The sequence below is a fragment of the Cyprinodon variegatus genome, unplaced genomic scaffold (assembly GCF_000732505.1).
Source record: "Cyprinodon variegatus isolate N-32 unplaced genomic scaffold, C_variegatus-1.0 Scaffold9, whole genome shotgun sequence".
NCBI lineage: Eukaryota > Metazoa > Chordata > Actinopteri > Cyprinodontiformes > Cyprinodontidae > Cyprinodon > Cyprinodon variegatus.
The window spans coordinates 1,464,701-1,488,709 of record NW_015150462.1 but is presented as its reverse complement, the minus strand read 5'-3'; the positions used below and the strand labels follow the sequence as shown (position 1 = coordinate 1,488,709).

Here is a 24,009-nt window from a genome sequence, read left to right as displayed (position 1 = left end):
CAGATTAAAAACATTACAGATTCTAAATGTTATTTGTTATGGACTTGGTCAGTTTATGTTGGATTTTATTAGATTCATTCGATTTTCTTGTGCGCTGAGAATGCGGATGAACATTGCGCCAGGGCAGCAACGCGGCACCATGTACAATGAATTATTTGGGATCTATGATGATTTCTATATGAATATCCAAACAAAACAAATAATTTCATGAGAAATGTATACATTTTTACATCTAAATATCTTAAATCATGTAGAAATGATTATTTATACAAAAGGACTGGTCTTGGGGCCGGATTGACACACAGACAAGAAAAGACCGGCATAAACTTCTCTGGAACAATTTTATCTACAAATCTACACTTGATATTTTTGTAAACTGTAGAAGGTCCAAATACTTTAATACACCCTAAAGCGATTGAAATTAAGTGCCAGAGAAGGTATCAGAGTGACTGCAGTTTTTTGCTGTTGTACGCAGAATCAAGTAACACAGCTCTGCCCCTCCCCCGCCTGTTTCTACAGCAAACCAGCCAGCTGGCTGAGAAAAAGCTACCAAGCAATGAAAAAGGACCACAAATAGCCCAAAGCTCCTGGAAGGCGACCATCTGAGAGGAGGATGGCTTGGGTTTGTGTTAGCCTTAGCATAAAACACTGATCTCTTGGTGCATTCATGCTTCCTCAAACACAGCTTCCATCTTTCACCTCTGCCAGCCGTGGAGAGTTGAGCCAACCGCAGACCTGATCCCTTCACTGAGCCACAACGGTACACTTTCAATCAAGTCATGCTGCCTGAAAATTTACTCTATCTGCTTCACCACTCAGATATAAAGGCCGTCTGCATGAAATCACTTCTTTTTTATTCCTTTTCTTTTACCAATTTGCCTCTCTCATTTTCTACATTATTAGATACACTCAAACTAATGAACTGAAAGGACTTTTTTATTAATGCTACTTCAAATACTCTATGTAGAGCTCATCAATTTGTTTCCATTTCTGCAGCAACAATAACAAATTGGCTATTTGTGTGAAACAGATGATCACCGCCGCCAAGGAGGTTATTTCCTCGGTTGTGTTTTTCTTTTGTTTACTTGAAAAGTTATGAACAGATTTGAATGAATTTTTTAGCAGAGATTAAATTTTGGTGAGGATCCAGATCATAATCAAGATACAGGAATTTTTTAAAGGATTATTTAACATTATATGCTGGAAAAAAGCAGTTCCTCCCTTAACCAGAGGGGGGCAGCACCAGCATCTGTATATATAGAACCAACATCAGTCTCAAAAAGTCAAGGAGTATTATAATGAAGACTGAAAATACAAGAACACAACAATGGGAAGCCATGCCCTCAAAATTCTCAATCTTCTGATCAAAGAAGAAAAAGAGAGAGAATGAAGAATGCGAGAGCAGAGCAGACACCAGAGGCTGCAGAGACTAGTTATGAACATATGAAAGTTTAAAAAAGTTATGGTACCCCTATCTTAACCTTAATCTTAACTTTGAAAACTTTGAAAGGCTAGCCTTCTGTTTGATTTTCATAAAGCTTTTAGAACTTTTATGGTTCCAGGTACGGTTAAAACAACTAATTGGGTGAATCGATTGTTGAAATAACCATCAACTAATTTAGCAATCGATTAATTGTTAAATGGAGTAAAGAGACTGTAAAATATGCCTTTAGCTGTCAGAACAACCCAATTAGAGCAGTGATTATATCAGAATTATAAAAAATATATAAATATTTTGCATTTAAAATAAAAAAAAATATTTTTCATCTCCCAATATGCTCTATCCAGAACCCCTCAGGTGGAAAAAAATTAGTTTCACCTGGTTTAATTACGTAAAAAAATCTTCTTTAAGAACCAATACTATCTGATTATTAATTGATTAATCAAAAAAACAACAACAGATTAATCAATTTGCAAATAATCGTTGCAGACCTAGTTCCAGGTTAGAAAAAAAGAGATTGAAATTCAAAATGGCTGCAGCCGACATGGCAACTATTGCTATTTCAAGATCACAGCTTGTTTTTTACTTCTATCTCTTTGTTTTTATAAGTGAAAATGTTCATGTTGGCAAACAAAGCAAACAAATTTAAGGTTCCTGGTTTGCATTGCTAATAGCAGTTAGCCAGGCCACTGAGCACAATAAAGACACTGAAATTAATGCAATGTACTAATATTTTTATGATTGTCATGTTAAACCAAAAACTTTTTTGCAGGGTGGATTTTAAGTTAGTGAAGACAAACAGACAGAATATAAATATATCATATATATTTGATGGTAAGATGGAGGGAGAAAAATGTAAAACAGTCCTGGGTAGCTAAAGAAATATAAATAATTTTGCAATTCAATTAGTATTTTTCTTTACATTGCTTATGTAATCTTTTGGTTTTTATATCTATTCTTACCTGGCAAAGTGTTGAAGTCATCGATACGAAGCATGTGCTCGCTGTCTGGGTCAGAGGCGATCAGGTTGAGCTCTCGGAGGAACTCGGACTGAGTTGGGTCCGAACTGTTGACGATCCCTAAAGCAAACATCTCAATGTTGGCAGCATGGGCTTCTCGGACGGCCAAATCCAGCTTGACAGGCTCCCGTTTGTCCGTCTGCCCGTCGGTAATGACGATAGCCACCTTGCTGACGCCCAGGCGTGAGCTGTAGAAGGCCTCCTGAGTGGCTTTACGGATGGCGGTACCGGTATAGGTGCCCTCGCCCATGTATTGGATGTTCCTGATGGCCTCCTTGATATCCTCTTTGTTGGAGTAGCGGGCCAAGTTGAAAACCAGCTTTACTTCCAGGCTGTAGACTATCAGACCAATCCTGGTGGCATTGCGGCCTACTGTAACCCGATCCACCAGAGTGGTCACAAATCTCTTGATGATCTCAAAGTTCTCAGGTCCCACGCTCTCTGAGCTGTCGATGACAAACACCAGCTCCATCGGCCTCTCCTTGCACTTGATCCCGCATCCTTGAATGAGATCATCGCCTAAGTGTCACTTTCAGTGAGTGAAATCTGATCTAACCATCTACAGATAAGACTAAACGGAAAACAAACCCTCTCCTGTTACGTTTGTCCTGCTAATCTAATACAGACAAGTGAAAGATCAGAGGATACTTTACCACAGATCTCTTTGATCATTCGAATGATGTCCTCTCTCTGAAATCAATACGTCATCACAACATGAGCTCACGAATAACCGCATTAAATAAGTAATGCGAAAGAATATGAAGTGGGACTCACAGTGAGGCCTGCTTCCCCTTTTACACCCGGCAGCCCCTAAAGGGAAAAATCATTGAGCTCTTATCAGGTAGAAAACTATCAAATGATCCGTTTCCTTTCTCCACGTCTATCCTGACCTGGGAAACCCCTTAAATCAAATTTCTTATCACTCACAGGCTGTCCCGGCATTCCCGGATCCCCAAATTCTCCCTTAAATCCTTTTAGTCCTCTTTCTCCAGATGAGCCTCTGTCACCCTGATGCACAAAAAACATCAAAACAGCAGCAATCAACATTTTACTTGTGAGAATAATGAGGGAAATGTTCAGAAGGACCTAATGACTGACTTTTTCTCCTGGAAAGCCCTCTCCAGGTAAACCCCTTGGTCCTGTCACACCCTGGGCGCCCTGTTCACCCTAAACAAAGAGTTAAAACATTCACTAAGAGATAAATTGCGTGAATATATTTGAATACCTCTTAGAGTTAATTGATGATTATACTTCTTGAGTGCATTAAACCACAGCCTACCTTGGGGCCTTGAACTCCTAGTCCCTGTGGTCCCATTTGGCCCGGTGGACCTGGCCTCCCAGGGTTTCCCTGCAAAAAGAATCCCAATCAGTCCCGGTAAAATAAAGTGATGCTCAACTATTTCCTTTCAAAAAGTACCACTTTTGTCTCATCTGCCCAAAGCTAACTATAGTGATACTTTAAGAACATTTTAGGGAAGTTTTATGTTAAATGCCAACCTAATTAACCTTTGTAAGCACATCTTAAAGTGGAGCTAAATGTCATAGAGGGCTGTTTAAAGTTATCCAGACATAAAAACTGTCTTCTCTAACATGAGTCATGTCTATCATCGTTAACACGGCTTGAACACGGCCTGACATCTGTCAAAGAGATGTGTTTCTTCACTTTGTTCTGCTGTCTGGGACTTCATCTGAGCTCCTAATTAAATCTTGTTTAGTGCAAATGACTGTGGAAGCGCTCCGACCTGCAGAGACACTGGTCTGGAGCCCACAGGGAACAAGGACGGGGTCTGTGAGGACATACAGGGTGCTGGAGGTTGTTTAATCAATGCTTGTTAGGACAAGTGTTCCTCAGAGCACATCTGTCTGAAGAGATTCACACTGTTCAGAGTGCTGTAGGGGTGATAATGCACTGTTCAACAAAAATCAAAGGAGCACTTGAATAACACATTAGATCTCAGTTGGAAAAAAAGAAATCAAAGTGATGGAGATCTTTACTGATCTCACAGGAGATCAGAGTTAAAGAAGAAGGGAAACTTCGAAAATGAGGCACATTGGTCCAATTTACAAAACATTTTGGCTATCTATACTTTACTGGACAACTTTTTACTTCTACTCCTTACTTTTTTTTTTTGCCAATATTTACTTTCTACTCCTTACATTTTAAAAATGTATTATTTGATCATATAAACACATTCGTGTGATGGCCTGTTGGTATTTTAAAAAAATTTAAACCATCAAAATAATTCGTTTTATCTACACAATTCATTTCGTTGTGGTTGAACTCTGTGCTGCACCAACTTGTTGTTCACCACATATTAAAATAAATCATTTTTCAAAATGACGCAAAGCTAAATTTGACAGCACTATTAGTTATGAAAATAACAAAATTAAGTCTAAGGAATTTATCATCCAGAATTGTAGAAAAATGCTCCTTTAATCGTCTAGTGCAGTAAAACTTCTCTCCTTAACATTTTATCCTGCATTACTTTTACTTTTATACTTCAAGTAGTTTTAAAAATTGTACTTTTTCACTTTTACTGAGTAAAAAGCTTAATTTAAGACTCAGAATTATTTTCAAACAGAAGAATTTATACTTCTACTTGAGCAATAAATATAAATTCTTTTGAAACCTAGCGTGGATGCATGCATGCGTAATATGCATGATGTATGCTGCTGTATCTCCTCCCACATCCTGACCAGAGTATTCCTTTGTTCCCGGTCAGTCGGAGGTTTAAGCACCAAAACATGACATCCCACAGATCTATTACTGGATTTGCATTAGAGGAGTATGGAGATGAGTCAAATCCTTCATCTTCCAGGAACAGCCTACTTACTTTTGGCACAGGAGGAATGACCAGGATGAGTCCAAGACTCACTGCGGCAGCAAAACATCTGAGGCTTTCATTATGACAGCTAATTGAGTCTGCAAGTCTTCCATCGTTCATCCTGTGCATGTCTACGCTTTGATCCATAGATATGTTGAAATTCATGTTAAATAATGTTGCAGGTAGCACAACATGAGCTCTGAATGAACCTGCAAAAACAACAGGACACTAGTGCTGAAGCTGACGCTGTAGGTACCAAACCTGCTCGGGGAACTGCCCCTGCTGATGACGTCACAACACGGGAATACCACTCGGACAAACTGTATTGTGTCCGTTTCATAAGAATTCTAATCTTTTCAGGGGTCTCAATTTATCATTAATAATTTTACATTTCCTTTAGCGACCTAAAGTAGCCAAAAGTAGAAAACAGTCATTCTCAGTCTTGAAGGCAAGTACTGCGTTCTGCACCTTAAGCCCCTGTCACACCTTTCCCGATTTAGCCAGTGTATGCCTGATGTCCCAGAATCTTCTAAAACGTTGGCATATGCTGAACTTCCTATGTATTTTTTCAATTTTGGGCGTATATATAGCATATTCATAATGAGTCCAGAACTTATGTCCAACGTCAGCCTAACTTATGCATAACAGACGGCAGTGTAATGCCCATGAAATGTCACAAGCCAGTGTCCTGAGGGGGGGCAGCAATGCCTGCATAAAAAGCTTTCTTTAATCGTGGTAATTACCTAGCTGCCGTTTATCTCCCGCCAAAAAATATATGAGGGCTTGCAGTCACAGCAGACTCAGCATCATGTCTGCTAGGAAGTTTGTTGATTGTGGGCGTGAACGCAGGGAGGATCCATCACACTCACCTTCACGCTCACCCTATGATGCGGATGAAGCCTGGAGGAGAACTGACAGTTTCCTCCTTTGAGCCCCGTTACGTACATACCAAAATGCTGCCAATACGCCATTAAACAGTGGCTGTAAGTTAGAAACACGTTCAGCGGTCGTCTGGAACATCAAATACGTTGATATGTGTTGGAGATAAGTTCTTGATAAGTTAAGCTTAAGTTACTCATAGGTTTTGGATAACCTAGACACCACGACTTATGAGTAGTTTACACCTAAAGTATGTCAACAATCAGATAACTTACCTGTCACTTAAGCCGGGCATACACTATGCAATATTCTAAGTCGTTGCACGCAGCTACAGTTCACACTGTACAATTAAACCGCAGGGTTTAAAAGTTCACAGCTCACGATGCAGACAGCATACTTGCTTTCTCCTTTTGGCTACTTTAGGTCGCTGAAGGAAATGTACAGTAAAATAGGTAATGATAAATTGAGACCCCAGAAAAGATTAGAATTCTTATGAAATGGGCGTAATACAGTTTTTCCAAGTGGCACACGATGCTCACACTGTGCGGCCTGACACTACGATCTACCTGATCACACTGTACAAACTATACTGTAAAAACCACGTTGGACTCAGCTCCACAGTGAGATGGCGCTACTGGGACTTGTCTATCCGGAGGCCCAAGAAGAGGAATATGAAGCTCACTAGAGTGAAACACGCTGCCTTAGCAATTTTTGCAATTTTGTGTGCTGAAAGCCCTAAAAAGACAAGGCGATGATGTATTTGGACAAAGACATGACTGAGCAAACGTGGCTACTACGGTCTGTCAATTTTACATAAACAATTCAATTTCACTCGCACTACCTTCCATGCTTTTGTGTTTCCTTCTGAAAGGACGAATGAAGAATTAGCGATTTGCCCACGATGGCTGACTAATTTTCAAACGTGTTTGAAATTTTTTCCTGACCTTCTGATTCCTGATCGGGAGGTTTTCGTGAGCGACTGATCGCCCGTCACTACCCCCTGTATACTACACGATGCATGACGCATGATCAGGCTGAAAGTCAGCCGGATTGAAAAATTCTCGCACGACTGGAAAAATCTTCCCGAAAAGGGCAACAAAAAAAAAATCATACACTGTAAGGCCAGCTTTATGTCCGACCTATGGTATATGCTGGTATACGTACTTGCTGTATGTTGACGTGTGCCAACGTGCTTCAGTGTGCTAATAACTTATACAAAACATACCCATAAGTTATCCAACATATGCCAGCGTTGCCAGATCTTTCATATGTCAGGCATAAGCTGGTCTAAGTGTTTTACCAAAAATTACTTTTTTTGGAGATTTTAGACAAAGAAAACAACAGTTATTCTACTTGCAGAAATTGGACAGTTCTTGTTGACAAGTCGTGTAGCTTAATTTGGGTAACTGACCAAACTTAAAGAGGCTAACCTGTTAGTGGGCACTACCCAGGTCTACCCTTTATACCATATTCTTGAAGTTACTTAGTTCACCAAAAACAGATCTTTACAGTTTTGTTATCCATCAGAAAGCCGACTCATTTCATGGATGCTGCAATATGTTATTTTTCTTATTCGGACCAACTTTACAAAGTCTGTTTCTAATAGTTTAGTCAGAGACGTTTAAGGAAACAGTCCTGCTGATGAAAGACTAACCTCCAACAGCCCTGTCTACAGAATCTCCTTGATGCTCTTCAGACATTTCTGGGAGACCAAGCCAACTTTCTGACAATGGCATGTATAGAAGTGTCATCATGATGGAGTTGGATTCCCTGTGGAACCTCCTTTGGGTCTGTCCTCCATCTGCAGAACCATTTCTGTTTCAGGGCTTGTCTTATTGTTGCCCCGTTAGTTCACCTGTTTTTTATTTCATTACCACCTAAAGAAAAGCTGATGCTGATTTAAGCCTTATCTGTCACAGTCTGGGTTCTGTTAAGTTTTCTTTTAGTATTCAGTTTTACTTTGCTCCATGTTTTCTAGTTTTATTGGTTTAATTCCTATTTTGTTGTGCTTTCTGGATGTATTTGAGTTCTTAGGTTTTTCTTTATGTCCTCTGTTTCCCTTCTTTTGTTGTTCTCCTTTTCCCTAGCTCCTTTCTAGAAGCCTCTGTTCACACCTGCTCCCAATCAGCTTATTAGTCCTTTCTTTGTTCATTCAGCCATAAATACTCTCCCTGTGTAGTTCCTCAGTACTGGTTCCTCATTTTTCCCACGTCTATTCCTGGCTACTCATGTTTGTTTTCCCTGATGTCTCGAAGTTTCTGGTTTTTTCCATATTTTGTTATGTTGGATTTTTGGATTCCTGCTTCAGTTGCCTGTGAGCACTGAGTAATTCCATTAAAACTACAAAAACTCACCTCTGCCTCTGCATTTGGGCCCTCAAGCAACCTCACTACCCATTGTTGACATCTGCTATTAAATGGCCCAGATTATAATTCCAGGGGTTTGACTAACTCGGTATTATACTCTGATTAAAAATTGTTTCTTCAATTCTTTTTTATCATTGTATAAAACATCAAGGTCAGAATCATATTTTTTGATTTAAAGATTTCTGTCATGATCTAAAAGTTAAGATTTAGGTTCTGATTTTTTCCATAATGGCTTTCCATGTCTCTTATTTTTGCAGTTATTTTCTTTTCTTACATTTTGCCAGGTGTTATCTAGTTTCTCTTTTATATTTTTATTGCTTTTAGTATGACGTTTCTTTATTATTGAATAGATTAGACAGGTTCTCTTAGTTTCTCATGTGCTCCCCCCCCCCTTTAAACATTTCTTTCTCATTCAAAGTCCTCAGCTAAACAGTAGATTTCCTTCACCTGTGTTTACTAATTTGTATTCCCCTGATAACACGCCAGTGTTCTGTTTCTTTGCTTGTCGTTTATTAAATAGATTAATCTCTCCACGCTTCATCTGAGCATCTATCTGAATTTTGCTCCAAATTAACAAGTTTTGACAAGTTTCACAACCAACAAAAAGCATAGCTGGTTTAGGGAATTGGGGAAAGTTTTCTGTTATTTATTTTTTTTTTTACCCAACCAGAATCTGAAATGTGCATCATTCAGCTCTGCTGGTTTGTAGAACTAAAAAACCCAGAAGGTCTTAAAGCTTTCAGCGCTTCAGATCTTTTGGGGTTCATCTCTAATATTTCTGTATAGGAGGGCTTCTTCATGGCTAAATGCTTGATTTGTGAAGTGCATAACTACGTTTAGAGTTACTGTATAAAGAGGTTCTCTGGATGTCAGCAATACCCATAAATCAATAAAATTTTACTCCAGCCTGTTTTAGATTTGTTTTTGCATATGTTTTAATCATATGATTTTCCCTTTTTGTGATTCAACCCAATCAATTATATTGAAGTTCATGGTAAGGGCTTTGACAGAATATAGAAAAAGTTTTATAAATGCTTGTGGAAAAAAGACATCCAAAAGAAATCTTCAAATCCTGCTTTCAATTCAGGTTTGCAGGATTTAGGTTCACATTGTGCTTTCAATTAAAAAGAAGTTTAAATGAAAATCTCTAAACATTGAAAAGGCTTTTTAAATTTACCGGAGGACCTTGGACGCCTTCACCTGGAGGTCCAGGTAAACCAGGCAACCCTCTGAATCCAACATCCCCCTGAAAAGTTGCAGAACAAACAAGATGGTCAGTAAAAAAAAAAAAAACTACATACATTTACTGAGAAAACCAATTCAAGCTCTCAGTAAAAATATTTTAATCTTAGAATTAGACGTAATCAAAATCATAACATTCTGTTGCCAGCAGCTTTGCAGCTTTAGAGGTCATTTTATTTAGGATACAATGGGACTTGTATGAACCCATTTAACCTTTTTATAAAACATATTTAAAAATGGAACAGCATTCACAAAATCAGAGCGATGATATACTCATGTTTTTTTTCCATTTGAACCAGGGTTTTTCTTTACAATGAGCTGAATTGAATCATAAACTGGATCTTTAGGTGAAGGCTGTTTTTTATTCATTGATAATTTGTGCTTTTGCAGTTTGGATCATTATATTGATAATTTCATTCATTCAAGCAAGCCCATTACTATAGTTTGGTTTGCTGAAGAATAAATTAAGCCAAATTCAACTTAAATTGGTGTCTGAACTGTTTAAAGTCCAGCTACAACTGAACCTGAGATTCAGAATGAACCAAATTCCTTTAATTATCAATTTGTACAAATATTATTTGCACCATTATATCTTTCTAATGTGTAGGTAACTATTCTACCACCAGAGAAGAGCTTGCAAAGGACTGGTTCTGAGGTAAATTATGCTCTCTGATCTTTCAGGTAATTCATTTGTACAAAAGGAAAAAGAGAATTTTTATGTCAGGGTTGCTTCTCATCAAAAGGATTTGAAATATTGACCAGTTCTGGTCAAGTTTACCGCAATGAACCGAGAGAAAGGATCAAACATCGTTCAAGAGGAAGTTCCTCAAACGATCTGGGCCTAATCTGGTGAGGATCATATACTGTGCTAACTCCAGTGATAGAAGGAAGAAATTAGGCTTAAGTGTCCCGGACCCAGGGAAGACTACAACTCTAATCATTTTCTTGGGTACTCATCTAAGCATATGTCGATTCACAGCATCAAAGTCTTCTGCCGGGGCCCGAGCACCAAATAACTTATTTTGTTCGTCTTTATCTGCCTCTGCATGGCTGCTCATACTAAGCATGGTTTTACTGAAGGTTTGTTCCTGTTAAAACTGAGTTTTCCTCTCCACCTTCGCTACATGCATGCTCAGTGCAAGGGATTGTAGAGAGTCAATGAGTCCTCACAATCAGCTGGTTTTCCTTAGATAGAAATATCTCGAGGAATATGATTGTGTTACATATATTAATGAATTGAATATTCTCTAATTTGGACTTTTATCTGTGAGTCTCTCCAGGTTGAAATAACATCACTATGCTCTTGCTGTCATGTATTGGGACTGTTTCCAGCCTAATGTTGAAGAAAAGAGCTTTTTTTTCTTCATACATCGTGTAAAAAAAAAAAGTTCACTTGAATGTAATTTTGTGTCTAGCCTTCAGGGGTCACCAACAACATCAGAATCTTGGTTTCTCTCTTATTTAATGTCTATCTAGTTCAGACGTGTTCTCACCTTTGGTCCTGGGATGCCCACACCCTCCGACCCGGGTTCTCCAGGAAACCCAGGCAGGCCAGGAGGACCCTAAACAACACAAACCATCATTCAATAGAGGATTATGCAGCATCTCTAGGCATACTCGCTAGTTTTATTTTTCTCAACATAATTATCATCTTCTAGTCAATTGCAACATCCTCACGTCCCTAAACTTCATTTATCCATTTGGGAAAATGTTTTTCAAAATAAGAATCTGCTCCTGTAAGCCTGTAAATCTAGTCCTTTTTTTGTCTCTGTTAGCTGCAGGAATAAACAGGACTTCTTCTGCTACTTTTGGGTAATAAATGTCTAACAGATGGATGGACAGATGGAACCGATGAACATAAACTGGAAAATATGAGACAGATAATGAAGAAAAGAGTGTAATATGTGATAAATGGTGCTTATGTAAAGAATTAAATTGATATTTTTTACCATGGGACCGGGAAAGCCATCTCCTTTAGGACCAAATGGACCTGCAGGGCCTGGATCACCTCTATCCCCCTATGACAGAACAAGAAGTATAAAGTTAAAAAGATTTTATGCAAACAATGTTAAGAAAAGCCAAACATTTGGAACAAGGATAAGAACAACAAGATGTGAAGTTTTCTTCAATTTCCTCATTATGATACGCTCTCAGCTCTTGCCAAGGGAAGCTCTGCACGGTGCAAACATGTGCAGCCCAGTCTGCCTCCCATAAGTGCAAGCTGGTAATTGATTTTCCGAAGAAAATGGTTTGGTCAGGACATCTGAGGCCTTGTTTGTTTAAAGTTCAACTCAGTTCATTAGAACTTTCCCCATACCAGTAAAAGTATCATGATTGGATTTTAGCACAAGGAAATTTTTCTGTTACCTTCGGGCCAGGAAGTCCATATCCAGTCTCCCCGATTGGACCAGGAGGACCACTTGGACCAGGATCGCCCTACAATAAGGTTTCATAGCATCAGTATTTCTGATTTAAGTAACACACACACGCAGCTACATGTTTAGATGTTTTAACTAGAGGTCAGGGTCCGGATCACGCTATAAGACTGAGTAAAAAACTAAACTCAACCAAAATACCCGTCATTGTTTTAGCAGGAAATATAAGCAGCTCTTATACTCAAAAAAGCAAAAAATGTTCAGTCAAGCCACACATTTTATAAATGTTTGTTGTATGTCAGCAGAGATGGCAAAAGTACTCACTTTCTGTATTTGAGTAAGAGTACAGGTACTTGTGTTAAAAAATACTCTGGTAAAAGTGGAAGTACTGATTAAACTTCTTTACTCAAGTAAAAGTAACAAAGTACAGGCTTGTAAATTTACTTAAAGTATAAAAGTAAAAGTAGAAACCACTTTTTTCATGCCGTTGCCTACATTTTAAATGGATGTCTGCCAATAGGACTAGATCTCCGTTGTGTTCATTTTCAATTATCTCGTCGTCCATGCTACTATGCTAACGCCACCGCCACCAAGCTGCAATGATTTGCCGCCAATGAATACCGCCGAATCTGTCGATTCATCTTGTAGTGGTGCGTCAAATGCAACGTAGATTCCCATCCAATTAGATTGAATTTGGTATTGATGACGTGAAAAATAATAACGGTAACTCCATTGAAATGATTCAAAACTAAAGTAACGAGCCAATTTTTTAAAATGTAAGGAGTAGAAAGTACAGATATTTGTGTAAAAATGTAAGGAGTAGAAGTAAAAAGTCGCCATAAAAATAAGTAGTAAAGTAAAGTAAAAATATCAGAAAAATCTACTTGAGTACAGTAACGAAGTATTTGTACTTCGTTACTTCCCATCTCTGTATGTTAGTCACTCTAAAACAGTTTTTCCTCACATTATAAAAATATTTTTGCATTAGTGATGGTCCAGTTTGTATTGATTTCACTTTATTTACCTTTATTTTAACTTTAATACATTCTCTCAGTACATCTGTTATATGATTAAAGTGATGCAAAAATAAAAAGCCAATGAGGATTGGCTTTTTATTGGTCACCCATATACTATGAAATATGGTAGCAACACTTGTTTAGACCTTTCAAAATAAAATTGACAAGTTAACGTTTCTTAACTTCAATTAGATATAATTTACACCTCTCTGCTCCAATAAATAATTTATTAAGTGCTCTTGTGAATATGGATATATGAGAAATATATAGTTTCCGCTTTACACAGTTAATTTATGCACTTAATTTTAAGTTTCAATTTTATATTGCTAAACCAAAACTTTATTTCCAGTTACTGATTTTGTTTTCTGTTTCTGTGACGATTGCTAAAAAACTCCCAGTTTTCAGTTCCTGATTTCAGATCAGGGTGACAGTAGAACACTGGTAGTATCTGCTTGACAAATATCATTAAGATATAATGAGGAATTTCAAAATTAAAGCCTCTCATAATCTGCTAAATTAGTCACTTTTATCTAAGTTACCATGAACATTGCTAAGAAACTCCCTTTTTCAGTTGCTGATTCCACTTCAGAGTGACAGTAGGACATCCCTAGATGCTTCACAACAGATTTCATCAAGGTCTGATGTTGAATTTCAAAATTAAAGCCTCTCTAAATCTTTAATATTGGCAATTTTATCAATTTTTCCACGAATATTGCGAAGAAACCTCCTGTTCCCAGCTACTGATTTCACCAACTTGAACAAATTAACTATGACATCAGGACATTTCAAGACTGCTCAGCCAGGCGCACCTATCTCATTAGCTTCTCTGCAATTAAAATATTCCTGTCTCCCACATTTCTAACCACAGGCTGCATGAGAGGGGAAGTGAACCAAATATGGAGGAATATAAACGTAACAAAAAGTAATTATTTTATGTTCTTAAAGCACATTAAGATTACTTATCATGTTATCTAACTTAACTTAATGTTAACTAATTATTTGAAGGAACACTCAGCAATGGTCATGGTCACAGAACCTCATTAGCTCTCCCTTGTGGTCATCTTAGAGTACTCCAGGTAAACTAGAACAAGAACCATCAATCTGGGATTACAGTTCAGCAGATTTACTAACGTACTTAATAGACAATACACATGTCAAATTAATCTCAATGTTTTTTTTTCTCACTTCTAAATGTCTCCATCTTTAGATCAGATAGGATATAAAATGTGCTTTTTATTTGCTAAACGGCTGAATAATGTCAATTTTCCTTAATTTGATGGGTTAACACACATTTTCATGTTGCTAAACAATATAGAAAACCTGGATTATGATATCAGAGCTTTACAAGATCTCTGCAGGATTAATTCACATAATGTGACTTAAAGGTCCTTGGGTGTTTTTGTTTTTTTTGGCAACAACTTAAGCGCATTGCTTCCTTGCATGTCATCATGGGGAGAACAAAATCAAACAGCCAATAGGCTACACCAGAGGAGGAACCACATGTCTCTGATTAAACTAAAACTGAATAGCGATTGTTATATTCAGAGGAAAAGAGATACACCTAGCAACCTAAAGAAGCATGCTAACCTTGAACTACGGAGGTGCCAGTATCATGGTCAAGAGGGAGTGATGCCCTTCACATCGATGGCATCATAAGCAAAGGTGGAAATACTACTGCATCATCTCAGGCTGTTAGACTGTTAAAGCTTGGGCTACAAAATAGACAGATAATATAAATATATGAAGCAAGCTGGGCTACAAAACAGGAAGCCCTGTAAAGAGGAATGGGCCTAAAACCAGGAAAGGCGTCATGATCTGCCCTGATAGCTGTCCTTAATTGTTCACTTAATTCACCTGCCTAACTCTGCCCGGTTCTCAATCATTCCTCATCTTATCCACCTGTGTCTGTTTCTTGATATTAGGCTCATCCCAGCTATCAGGGCCAGATCATTGTTTGATGTATGTTGTATGTTTGTTCTGTTAGTTTTAGTTTAGTCCAAGGTTCATGTCCTCGTCCCTGGAGGCCAGTGGGTTGAGAGGGTCTTGGTGTTTGTCTTGTCTCCTGATCGTGTCCTGGCTCCTAGGTAGAGTACAGTTTAAAGTTCCTGCAGTTTTCCTGTCATCATGTCTTGTCTCTGTCCCTCAACAACTAAGCCTGTCTGTCTGCATCTGTGCATTTCTGTCTGAGCTGGTTGCACGCTGCATGGAACTCTGAACCTCCCTTCACGCACTGTTGGTTCCTGGAACCCTGGATCTGTCTGTTCCTGTGCTAATCGGAACCCCTGACCAGTCTGTGGACTCCTGGATTCCAGAACTGTTCCCGTATGATCGGCCCTGGATCAGACTCCTGCTTGCTCATTGAGGTTGCTGCATCGTGGACATTCTGGCCGCTCTCGTTTGGCAGTCCATCGGCTGGATGCTGCCTTCCTCAGAGAGGATGGACTGAACTGTTAAACCAGGTAAGTGACTCACCCAGATAATCATCTCCCGTCAGATGACTGTGGTCACATACCTGCGTTTCTCCTTCCAGTGTCAGTGATTGGGCGGTACCACACCCCCCCCACTGCACCCACTGCGTTCCGCAAATCCACATCAGCTGAGCATTTTGTTTTAATAAACGTTTTGAACTTTCCCACTGTCTGTCTCACCTTGGATCTCTCTGTCCCATTTTTAAAACATGTACAGCATGTAGCCCAGTGGGTTGGAAAGATCACAGAAAACTTCTATAACTCCAGTTCAGATATGAAGGTGATCTTTAACAATGCAATCAAGTCTGCAATCAAGAGCTCTCATTAGAGATTCAGAATTTGCTTTATAATTCTATGTCAGACTCTCTTCATGTGGAAAGGACAATCAATTCTTGACATGGGCTTTGTGGTATGTATTATTATATATTTAGAAATTGTCAAAAATCTGTCCTGATTTTTTTTTTTTTTGGCTTATTATACTTTTTTTTTATTTAGATCACACTGAATCAATCAAGAATAGCATTAATTATTCCTTCATACTAATATCAGTGGTAGAATTAATTTACATTAAATGAAATCAGAGAAATGGAAAAATAAATACTAGCACTTTAAAACTCTAATCAAGTCAGAAATCGAGACTCTGCATCACACTGTAAACATCATCCTTGCATTACATGGCAAATCTTCAAATCCATTTAAATTGAATTCAACTCTGCGTTTCTACTGCATTTTGCACCATATCTATTTATTTATTTCTTGCACTGCTCTAAACCTTCCACATCATGCCTGTTTGAGCCATGTCTCTCCTACACTGTTTTTACATTTTGATCACTACTGTTCATTTTCACTGCTAAGCTGCTTAATCCCTGTTGAAAAGCAGTATGTATCGAAATTTCATAAATGATTCAATGTACTTTTACAAATAAGAGGTGAAGAACATTAAGGTTTAACTTTTACAATTTTACACCTCTAGAATCAGGCTGTTGGTTGAGGAAAAAAAAGGATGTTTGGGTCCTCAGTTCAACTTTAGTTTTACTGACTCGTAAACTCAGATCAGCTGCTGTTCTGGTCAGAGGAGATGCTCTAAGTGTGAAGATCAGGGTTCTGTTTCAGTGAACAGTTTCCTGCTTTGGATCAAACTGGAACCAAGTTATACAGGAATTGAAAAACAGTCTTACTGTAAGATTATCTCTGAGGTGCTGATTGCATGGAGGGAAAAACAAAATTAAACTTCAGTGTCCTTATCATTGAATCACTCTGGACTAAAGACCTAACCTGCCTTAACAATTCCTAAACCCATTTAATAAAACTCCCAAAAAACAAATTCAATTTTCTTCTCATCCCATAAATTCAGTGAGAATAAGAAAGAGAATGTGAAAACCTTAAAGGATAAAATACTTTTTTCCCCACCATTATGAACTCAGGTTCATTCAAATACTCATTTTAAACATTAGCAATGAGATACAAGGTTTTTGGAGCTAATAGCCAGAAGAATATTTTCAATGCACTTGAAGCAGCAGTTAAATGTGCAGATTTACTGTATAATAGCCAGTATCATGAATGCAATGGACCGATTTCCTTCTGCCATGGCTAACCCATTTTAGCATTTAATTAACTTCTTTTCACAATATCCGTGTTAGTCTTTTGCTAACCATGAACTTTACCTTCGCTTTCTTGCTTTTTATTATTATTGTATAAAGTTCTTTCCCTATATGCATGCTGCAGGAACAGGAATTTATCTTGAGTGAATAAAATATTTTGATCCCAGCCGAGCTAAAATGATGTCTTTGTTGAAAAAAAGTGATAATTGCTTTCACTGAAAATTAAGTGAGAAATAATTATCACCTGAAAACAAACTTGAAAACATGCAGGAAGCAAGTGTGGGTTTTTTTTTTTCACTGTGAGAACTGAGAGCGCATACCTTAGGTCCAGTAATGAAACGTCCTGGTGGGCCAGCGGAACCAGGCCTTCCCTGCGTCCCGGGTTCTCCCTGGTTAAAAATTAAACCATTATCAGTATGCATTAATACAATAATAGGCTGTTCATGGTTTTACCCATTTATGCATTCAGAGATTTTTACCTTTGGCCCAGAGGGTCCAGCAATTCCAGGTGGGCCTGTCAGTCCTCTTATTCCCCTTTGGCCTTGGTCACCCTGATAGGCAGGATTGGAGATATGTTATCTATGTGACAGCTGCTACGTTCACACCAAACACGATTTGAGCAGCAAAAAGAATCCTGCAGGTTCATTTTTGATTCTTCGATACATTTTCTAACTCCAGCATCTGTTGCTTGTGAAGTGTGTCCCGCCCCTTAGCTGCTCAGATGCGTAAAGATGCGTTGCTCCTGCAGCTCTAGACGTACTGCAAGACCTTTTGATGCGCCTTGATGCGCATCAACCGTAAATGTAAACCAGCTGCTTCTGCTGCTTCAATCGCGTTAGGTTTGAACGTAGCATAAGACTAACTCTTAATTTAATAATGTAGATACAGAACAACAAAGACTGTTTAATATAACAACTTTAATAAAAGGTTGTGTATTTATACATTAATACAAAGGTCACAGCAAGGATTTAGAAAGAAGTGGCCATAAAAGTAGTCAGAAGAACCCATTGGACAAAGGGAAATGTGTTGATTTTTTATTTCATATAGCAAATATAAAGCCAGATAAAGTCACCCCTTCTAAACAGGAAATCACATCACATGGGAAGAGATAAAAAGCAATGAAAAGAAAATTAAGTACCTTTTCCCCCTGAGTGCCAATCCCAGGTGCACCTTCTGGACCTCGCAGACCGACAGCTCCCGGCTCGCCCTGAAGCCAAAACTCTGTCATTCAACACACTTCCCTTTCATTAGCTGTTATGAAATATACAGAAAAGTCTTCCTTTTGCTACCTTTTGTCCTGGAGCGCCATCCTCTCCAGGAAGCCCAGGCAAACCTGACAGTCCTGCTGATCCTGGCTCACCCTGCAGAAAAGTTAAAGTATCAACTGCAGACTTTACCAGCTTATTAAGCTCAGGCCTGATTCACACAACACAATGACCAGACTATAATATGAGAAATCATTTAAAATGTAGATGGTGATAATCTTGGAGCATCTCCTACATTGTTCTTCATTATAAATCATTATGTTAAAGGAAAGCTCTGTGTTTACACCTTGAAGCTTTCTCTCTCCGGTTCTTTTTTCCTGAAAAGAGATAACTCGGGACAAACTCTTTAAATAACACTTCATAACATACTGTATATGTATTAAATAACCATGAGACGTGACAACAGATTTTGATAGAAATTGTAATCTTACTCAGATTAGAGAAGTTACTTATGGTTACAGAAGGCAGCTGCTTACCAACTACTGTGGGGCCCGTTTTCTGGAAACAATAGCCGATTGTGGGGACCGACTTTTCCTTGTAAGGCCCAATGCCTAAACCCCATAAGGGGAATTGCTGTTTTTTGGACTAAGGTATGAATTGAGGTTAGGTTAGGCGTTAGGTGTGAGCCCGTAATGGTTAGGTTTAGGGTATGGGTTAAGGTTAGGGTGTAGATATTAACAGAAATCAATGGAAAGGCCCTGCAAAGATAGTGAGACAAGTTTAGGTGTGTTTGTTGAGACTTTTTTCCCTTATCACTTTGGCACCCCCTTGTGCCACATACACTGCTTAACTGGAACACTTGACAGTGCATACACCTCCATATTGCACATATAAGGTGGAGAGAAGTTTTTTTTATACTGTCAAGAGAGGCATTTTTATTAGGCTGAAGGAAGATGAGCAAAGTGATAAAAAGTAGCTTATGGAGTTTAAATTCCAATTTTCCATTGTTCTATTGAAACAACTATGTTTCAGAGCATCTGTATAACAGGCTTTCAGAGTAATCAGAGGAATCTCACACATTTTGCTTCAATATATATAATATTGGCAAATAAGTCACAGATTCCCACACATAGGAAAGCATAGCTTATAAATATATACCTGTCACTACCCCCCTCATCTCTTTCTCGCTCTCTCCCTGCATTTTAGCAGCATCACAAAACGCTGCTAAAAGGCAGCTGGAATTACAGTTATTTCCTCTAACAGAGCAAGATCAAAACTGATGTTTAAGGTGAATAAATACTCTATTTATTCCAAATTAGTTTATACTTATTCAGCAGACTGGTGGGAAAAGTTCAATATCCATGAAATATCCTCACATTGTAATAAATAGTGCAGAAAAGCATATTTGATATATGGAAAGTGCAATAGTGTTTAAATCTGTTGTATACTAAAACAGGAATTTCTAAATCTGCTATTAACCAGCAACGTTTGAAAGATGATGCAGAATAATGTAGAGTGATCTTGACCAAGTGTGAAAGGGACCTGAAATTATTGTTGTTAAAGTGGGTTTTTAAATTCATATAAAAAAATAAAAAACACACCTTTGCACCAGGCTCACCAGCCCCTCTTTCTCCTGGAGCTCCAACTTCACCAGGCAACCCTTGGTCCCCCTGTTTGAGACAATGTTACATTCATTGCTAGAACTTACAGACAGTTATTGGTTAATTTTTTAAATAATGCAAAGGTTCTCAAGCCATGGTATCTCTCTCACAGGCCATGCAAAATGAACGTGTGAATTTAACGTATTTAGTTAGATTTTGTCAGGACAAACCTTGGGTCCTGGAAAACCCTCTCCTGGTGGACCTCTTATTCCTGGTGGCCCCCGTGGACCCACTGTTCCCTAAAAGAAAGGGAAACAATCAATTACTTCTACCCCCTCAGTTTTATTTCCCTACATTGTTTTCAACAAACAAAAATCTTCATCAATATCTTATTAAACATATTGAATATTCTCAAATAATCTTATATTTATACCTCTCTCTCAGCACTGCATTAATCCTAGTTTTAATTATTTCAGAAAATGTAAGGCTCTCTTTTGCATATCAGTAGAGGTGAGTCAAAAACAGTTGAAAAAGTACATATTGTCAAAGAAAGAATCAAATAAAATCAAAATAACTCTTAATAATCAACATTAGGAAAAAAAATGGCAAAAATAGTTTACCAAGCAGCTACATACCTTTTCTCCTTGGATCCCTAAACCTGGGAGGCCAAGGGGCCCTGGAAAACCTGGAGGGCCAAAGTCCCCCTATAAGGAGGAGGTATGAAGTTTTAACATGGAATATGTGCTCATAATTTAACAGTGCATCACACTTCAGTTTCAGTAGTATTTCTTTAAGATTTATTATTTTGGAGAGTGCTTATCTTTGTTTTTTCTCTACACATTCAGACTTAGCCAATCAGCTACATGAGATACGATTGTAGTTTATCCAAATGTATCTATGGATGGCTTAAAACAAAAATGTTTTCAGGTCATATAAATGCTAAAAAGGAATTCTTTTTAGTAAATTTATTCAATATTTCAAACTCATATATCTGTGAGTCAAAATAATCCAGATGGTTTTAAAAGATCTGCAGCACATTCTGATAAATAAAAACCTCTCCTTTACATTGATGTCTAAAGGCATCGGTAGAGTGTTAATGTTCCCACATACAACCAAGCCAAACCATTAAACTGCAGTCCTCCTACACCATTCAAGCTTTAACCTCAATTCATACCCTGTAGACTGTAACCTCCTATATAACACCATGCTCGGTGCATTTATCGGTGCTTTTGGCCTATTCACAACAGGGCTCTAGCTTTCTAGCTTTCTCTGCTTTTATAAAGTCTTTTCAGCGAGGTGCCTCATTTATGGCCTCTCTGTACTCTACCTTGTCTCCTTTGATTCCTGGGCCCGGTTGTCCTCTGGGCCCCCGTGGCCCCTCTATGCCTCGCTCGCCCTGTGAAGGCGGGCAGAAAAGTTATTGCATTTTGACTTTTGAAATATTAGATGTGCTCACAGGAATGGCAAAGCAACAGCGTATGCCCCATATCAGTGAAAGTAAAAAAGTATTTCCCGGCTACTTTGAGAAGAGCAGCACTCAAACACATAAAAGCATACTTTTATTACCCACCGTGAAGTAATATTCACATACAGCATATAGGGCGACATGATACATGGGCTCAAAAGCCGGGAAAAGCTTTCTAAAATATTCCTGGTTAGATGGTTTATGTTTTCTGTTTCCTTAAAAAGAAAACAGACTCATCAACAAAACACAAATAAATTAACATTTTAATTCATCAGCCACCCTAAGGGACTAAACAACACACCTTTTTTAAACCCAAAGATACTGAGGTCAATACCACTTTATTCAGCCAAAGAAATTCCCATATGGAAAAGCCCAGTTCAATTAAGATGTAATGCAGATAAAGCGAAAACTATCAGCTTCTGTGTATTAGTGAATTAAAAGTATAAAATTCATATTCCTCTGTTTACAAAGAGCCATAATAAACCAAGAGGTGAATATCAATATCCTTTATCGGGTTCTTTTGATTAAATTTATTGCAGTAAAATCTCATTCGAGGAAAGGCATCTTGGTTTGATTGAGATTTGTCTTTGCTGTCTGTATGGGGGCCTAAAAGGGCCAAAATCAGACAAACAAATATACAATGAAATCAATCTATGTAAATTAATTTAAAAAAATGAATGCACTATTGAATAATTAAATATACAATTTATTAATTCGATATGTTTTAATGATTTAATATAACCTTAAACATTTCATGGTAAAAGCAATGGTTTTACAATGAAATAGTAATGTGTATAATTGGCACCTACGGTTTTAAATGGGAACAGCACACATATTTTTAGAGCGGGGACTAAATATTGGACTTTATAGTGAACTTAGTTAACTGACCGTTCAGATCGATGATCACTACTTTCAACATATTCTCATTATCAGTTCGAATGAAATCGTACGAAAAGTTATGCACAGTATTTCGTACGTTTTTGATGTTTTTCCTCGAAAAAACAGATCAGTGCGCATGCGCAGCCAGACAGACGAAAAAAGCAGATCCGCGGACGGACGTAAAACTGGGAAAAACAGTGCAGTAATTACTTCTTCAGGTTTCTAACTAAGTTGCTTGCTTTTTTGTATCTTAGGGTCAGGGTTAGGGTTAATTGTATGTTAAATTCTATGTTATTGAATGGTGCGTAAGATGCGCATGCGTAAGGATATCTTGTCTCGAGACAAGACATAAAAATAAGACGAAATGCGACGAAAAAAAACGTCAAAAACGTACGAAATTACTGTGCATAACTTTTCGTACGATTTCATACGAACTGATAATGAGAATACACTGCTACTTTTCTCTCCTCGTTGGTCTGCGCTATGTTTGTTTTTTCTTGCCACCAAAATGAATCCCATGATGCTTTGCAAGGAGGGCTCTTACAAACCATTCTGGTATGAATCTGCTCATCTAGTGACCATGGATGACTGTCACTACCCGATCCATCCCCCGAAGCACGATCTGTTCTGTGCATGCGCCATCAGCTTGATTTTGTTAAAAATACCTAAATGAAATTTTCTCTTCCCAAAAATAGTGAACGTACTAAAATATTATGTGTTAAAGGTTAATAATGTATTTTCTGGGTAAATAAATGCCTTATAATCCTTTCTGTTTTACCACTCATCTCTACCCGATCTCCTCCGGAAATGGGATCCTACGCCTTTTCCGGTGGTTTTGGATTTAAACATAAATCTAGTCTTTTTGAGTTTTATGTTATGTTTTTGTTTTGTTTTAACCTTATGTTATAGTGCGTAATCTAAAGAAAGAAACAAATAAAGTGCAGATAAACATCATATTTTGCAAGACTGCTTTCAGCATGTCTGATGACGTCAGAGAAGCAGTTTAACGAAAAAAATCTAAAAAGCATAAAAATTCTCTCACAAAAATCATTTTTTGTTGATGTGCATTAGCATTCTTTAGTGAGTAAAGGATAAAAATAAGTAGTTTTAGTACTATAATTACATTATTTATGGACACCTGGATGTACATGTGTTCGCGCATGCGCAGGATGAATCGTGCTTCCGGGACGGATCAGGTAGGGACAATGGCCACTACTTTTCAAGGTGCATTGTGGGAAATTTTGGTGGGAAATTGACATTCAAAATTCAAACACAGGACATTCGGACACTTATATAAAATGGCATGACCGCAATATAAGGCTCTCTGCAGGGGTTAGGGCGGACGAAAGGACACAGTCTACAACATTGTTGATGGAGAGGACCCATTTATAGGGAATTTTACTTCCTTTGTGGTTTACAAATGAAAGTATTTGATTAACTTTACAGTAAATTTCCAACTTATTAGTCCTTTAAACTGACCCATCAAACTTAGTAAGTGAGAAAAGGACGGCCCCTAAACAAATCCCAACGCCTAATTAGTCGCTTCAATTAGCAAGTTTAGACAACAGCTCGATTCCAAAACAGCAAGTTGGAGCCTCCATCTCCTGTCCCTAGCTTCTGTTCTTCA

General features: G+C 38.0%; 1 protein-coding gene and 1 long non-coding RNA gene across 3 annotated transcripts in view; one reads left to right on the top strand and one right to left on the bottom strand.

Moving 5' to 3' along the window:
- The window catches only part of LOC107087227, a 13,294-nt gene extending 5,640 nt beyond the window's left edge, over positions 1 to 7,654 (top strand). The window contains exons 2-3 of the long non-coding RNA XR_001481338.1: positions 1,654 to 1,656; positions 7,644 to 7,654. This is a non-coding gene — a long non-coding RNA (uncharacterized LOC107087227). The remainder of the gene's footprint in view (positions 1 to 1,653; positions 1,657 to 7,643) is intronic.
- Positions 1 to 24,009, bottom strand: part of LOC107087214 (collagen alpha-1(XXVIII) chain-like) — a 54,352-nt gene that overhangs the window by 5,181 nt on the left and 25,162 nt on the right. For both annotated transcript variants that reach the window (XM_015378662.1, XM_015378670.1), the window contains exons 15-32: positions 21,366 to 21,434; positions 20,674 to 20,742; positions 20,269 to 20,337; positions 20,039 to 20,107; positions 18,522 to 18,593; positions 18,371 to 18,439; positions 17,712 to 17,783; positions 17,553 to 17,621; positions 12,140 to 12,208; positions 11,722 to 11,790; positions 11,266 to 11,334; positions 9,708 to 9,776; positions 3,740 to 3,808; positions 3,559 to 3,627; positions 3,388 to 3,468; positions 3,235 to 3,270; positions 3,114 to 3,150; positions 2,404 to 2,961 (exon numbers count right to left, since the gene is read on the bottom strand). In XM_015378662.1, coding sequence (XP_015234148.1) covers positions 2,404 to 2,961; positions 3,114 to 3,150; positions 3,235 to 3,270; positions 3,388 to 3,468; positions 3,559 to 3,627; positions 3,740 to 3,808; positions 9,708 to 9,776; positions 11,266 to 11,334; positions 11,722 to 11,790; positions 12,140 to 12,208; positions 17,553 to 17,621; positions 17,712 to 17,783; positions 18,371 to 18,439; positions 18,522 to 18,593; positions 20,039 to 20,107; positions 20,269 to 20,337; positions 20,674 to 20,742; positions 21,366 to 21,434 — 1,684 coding nt within the window. The remainder of the gene's footprint in view (positions 1 to 2,403; positions 2,962 to 3,113; positions 3,151 to 3,234; positions 3,271 to 3,387; positions 3,469 to 3,558; positions 3,628 to 3,739; positions 3,809 to 9,707; positions 9,777 to 11,265; positions 11,335 to 11,721; positions 11,791 to 12,139; positions 12,209 to 17,552; positions 17,622 to 17,711; positions 17,784 to 18,370; positions 18,440 to 18,521; positions 18,594 to 20,038; positions 20,108 to 20,268; positions 20,338 to 20,673; positions 20,743 to 21,365; positions 21,435 to 24,009) is intronic.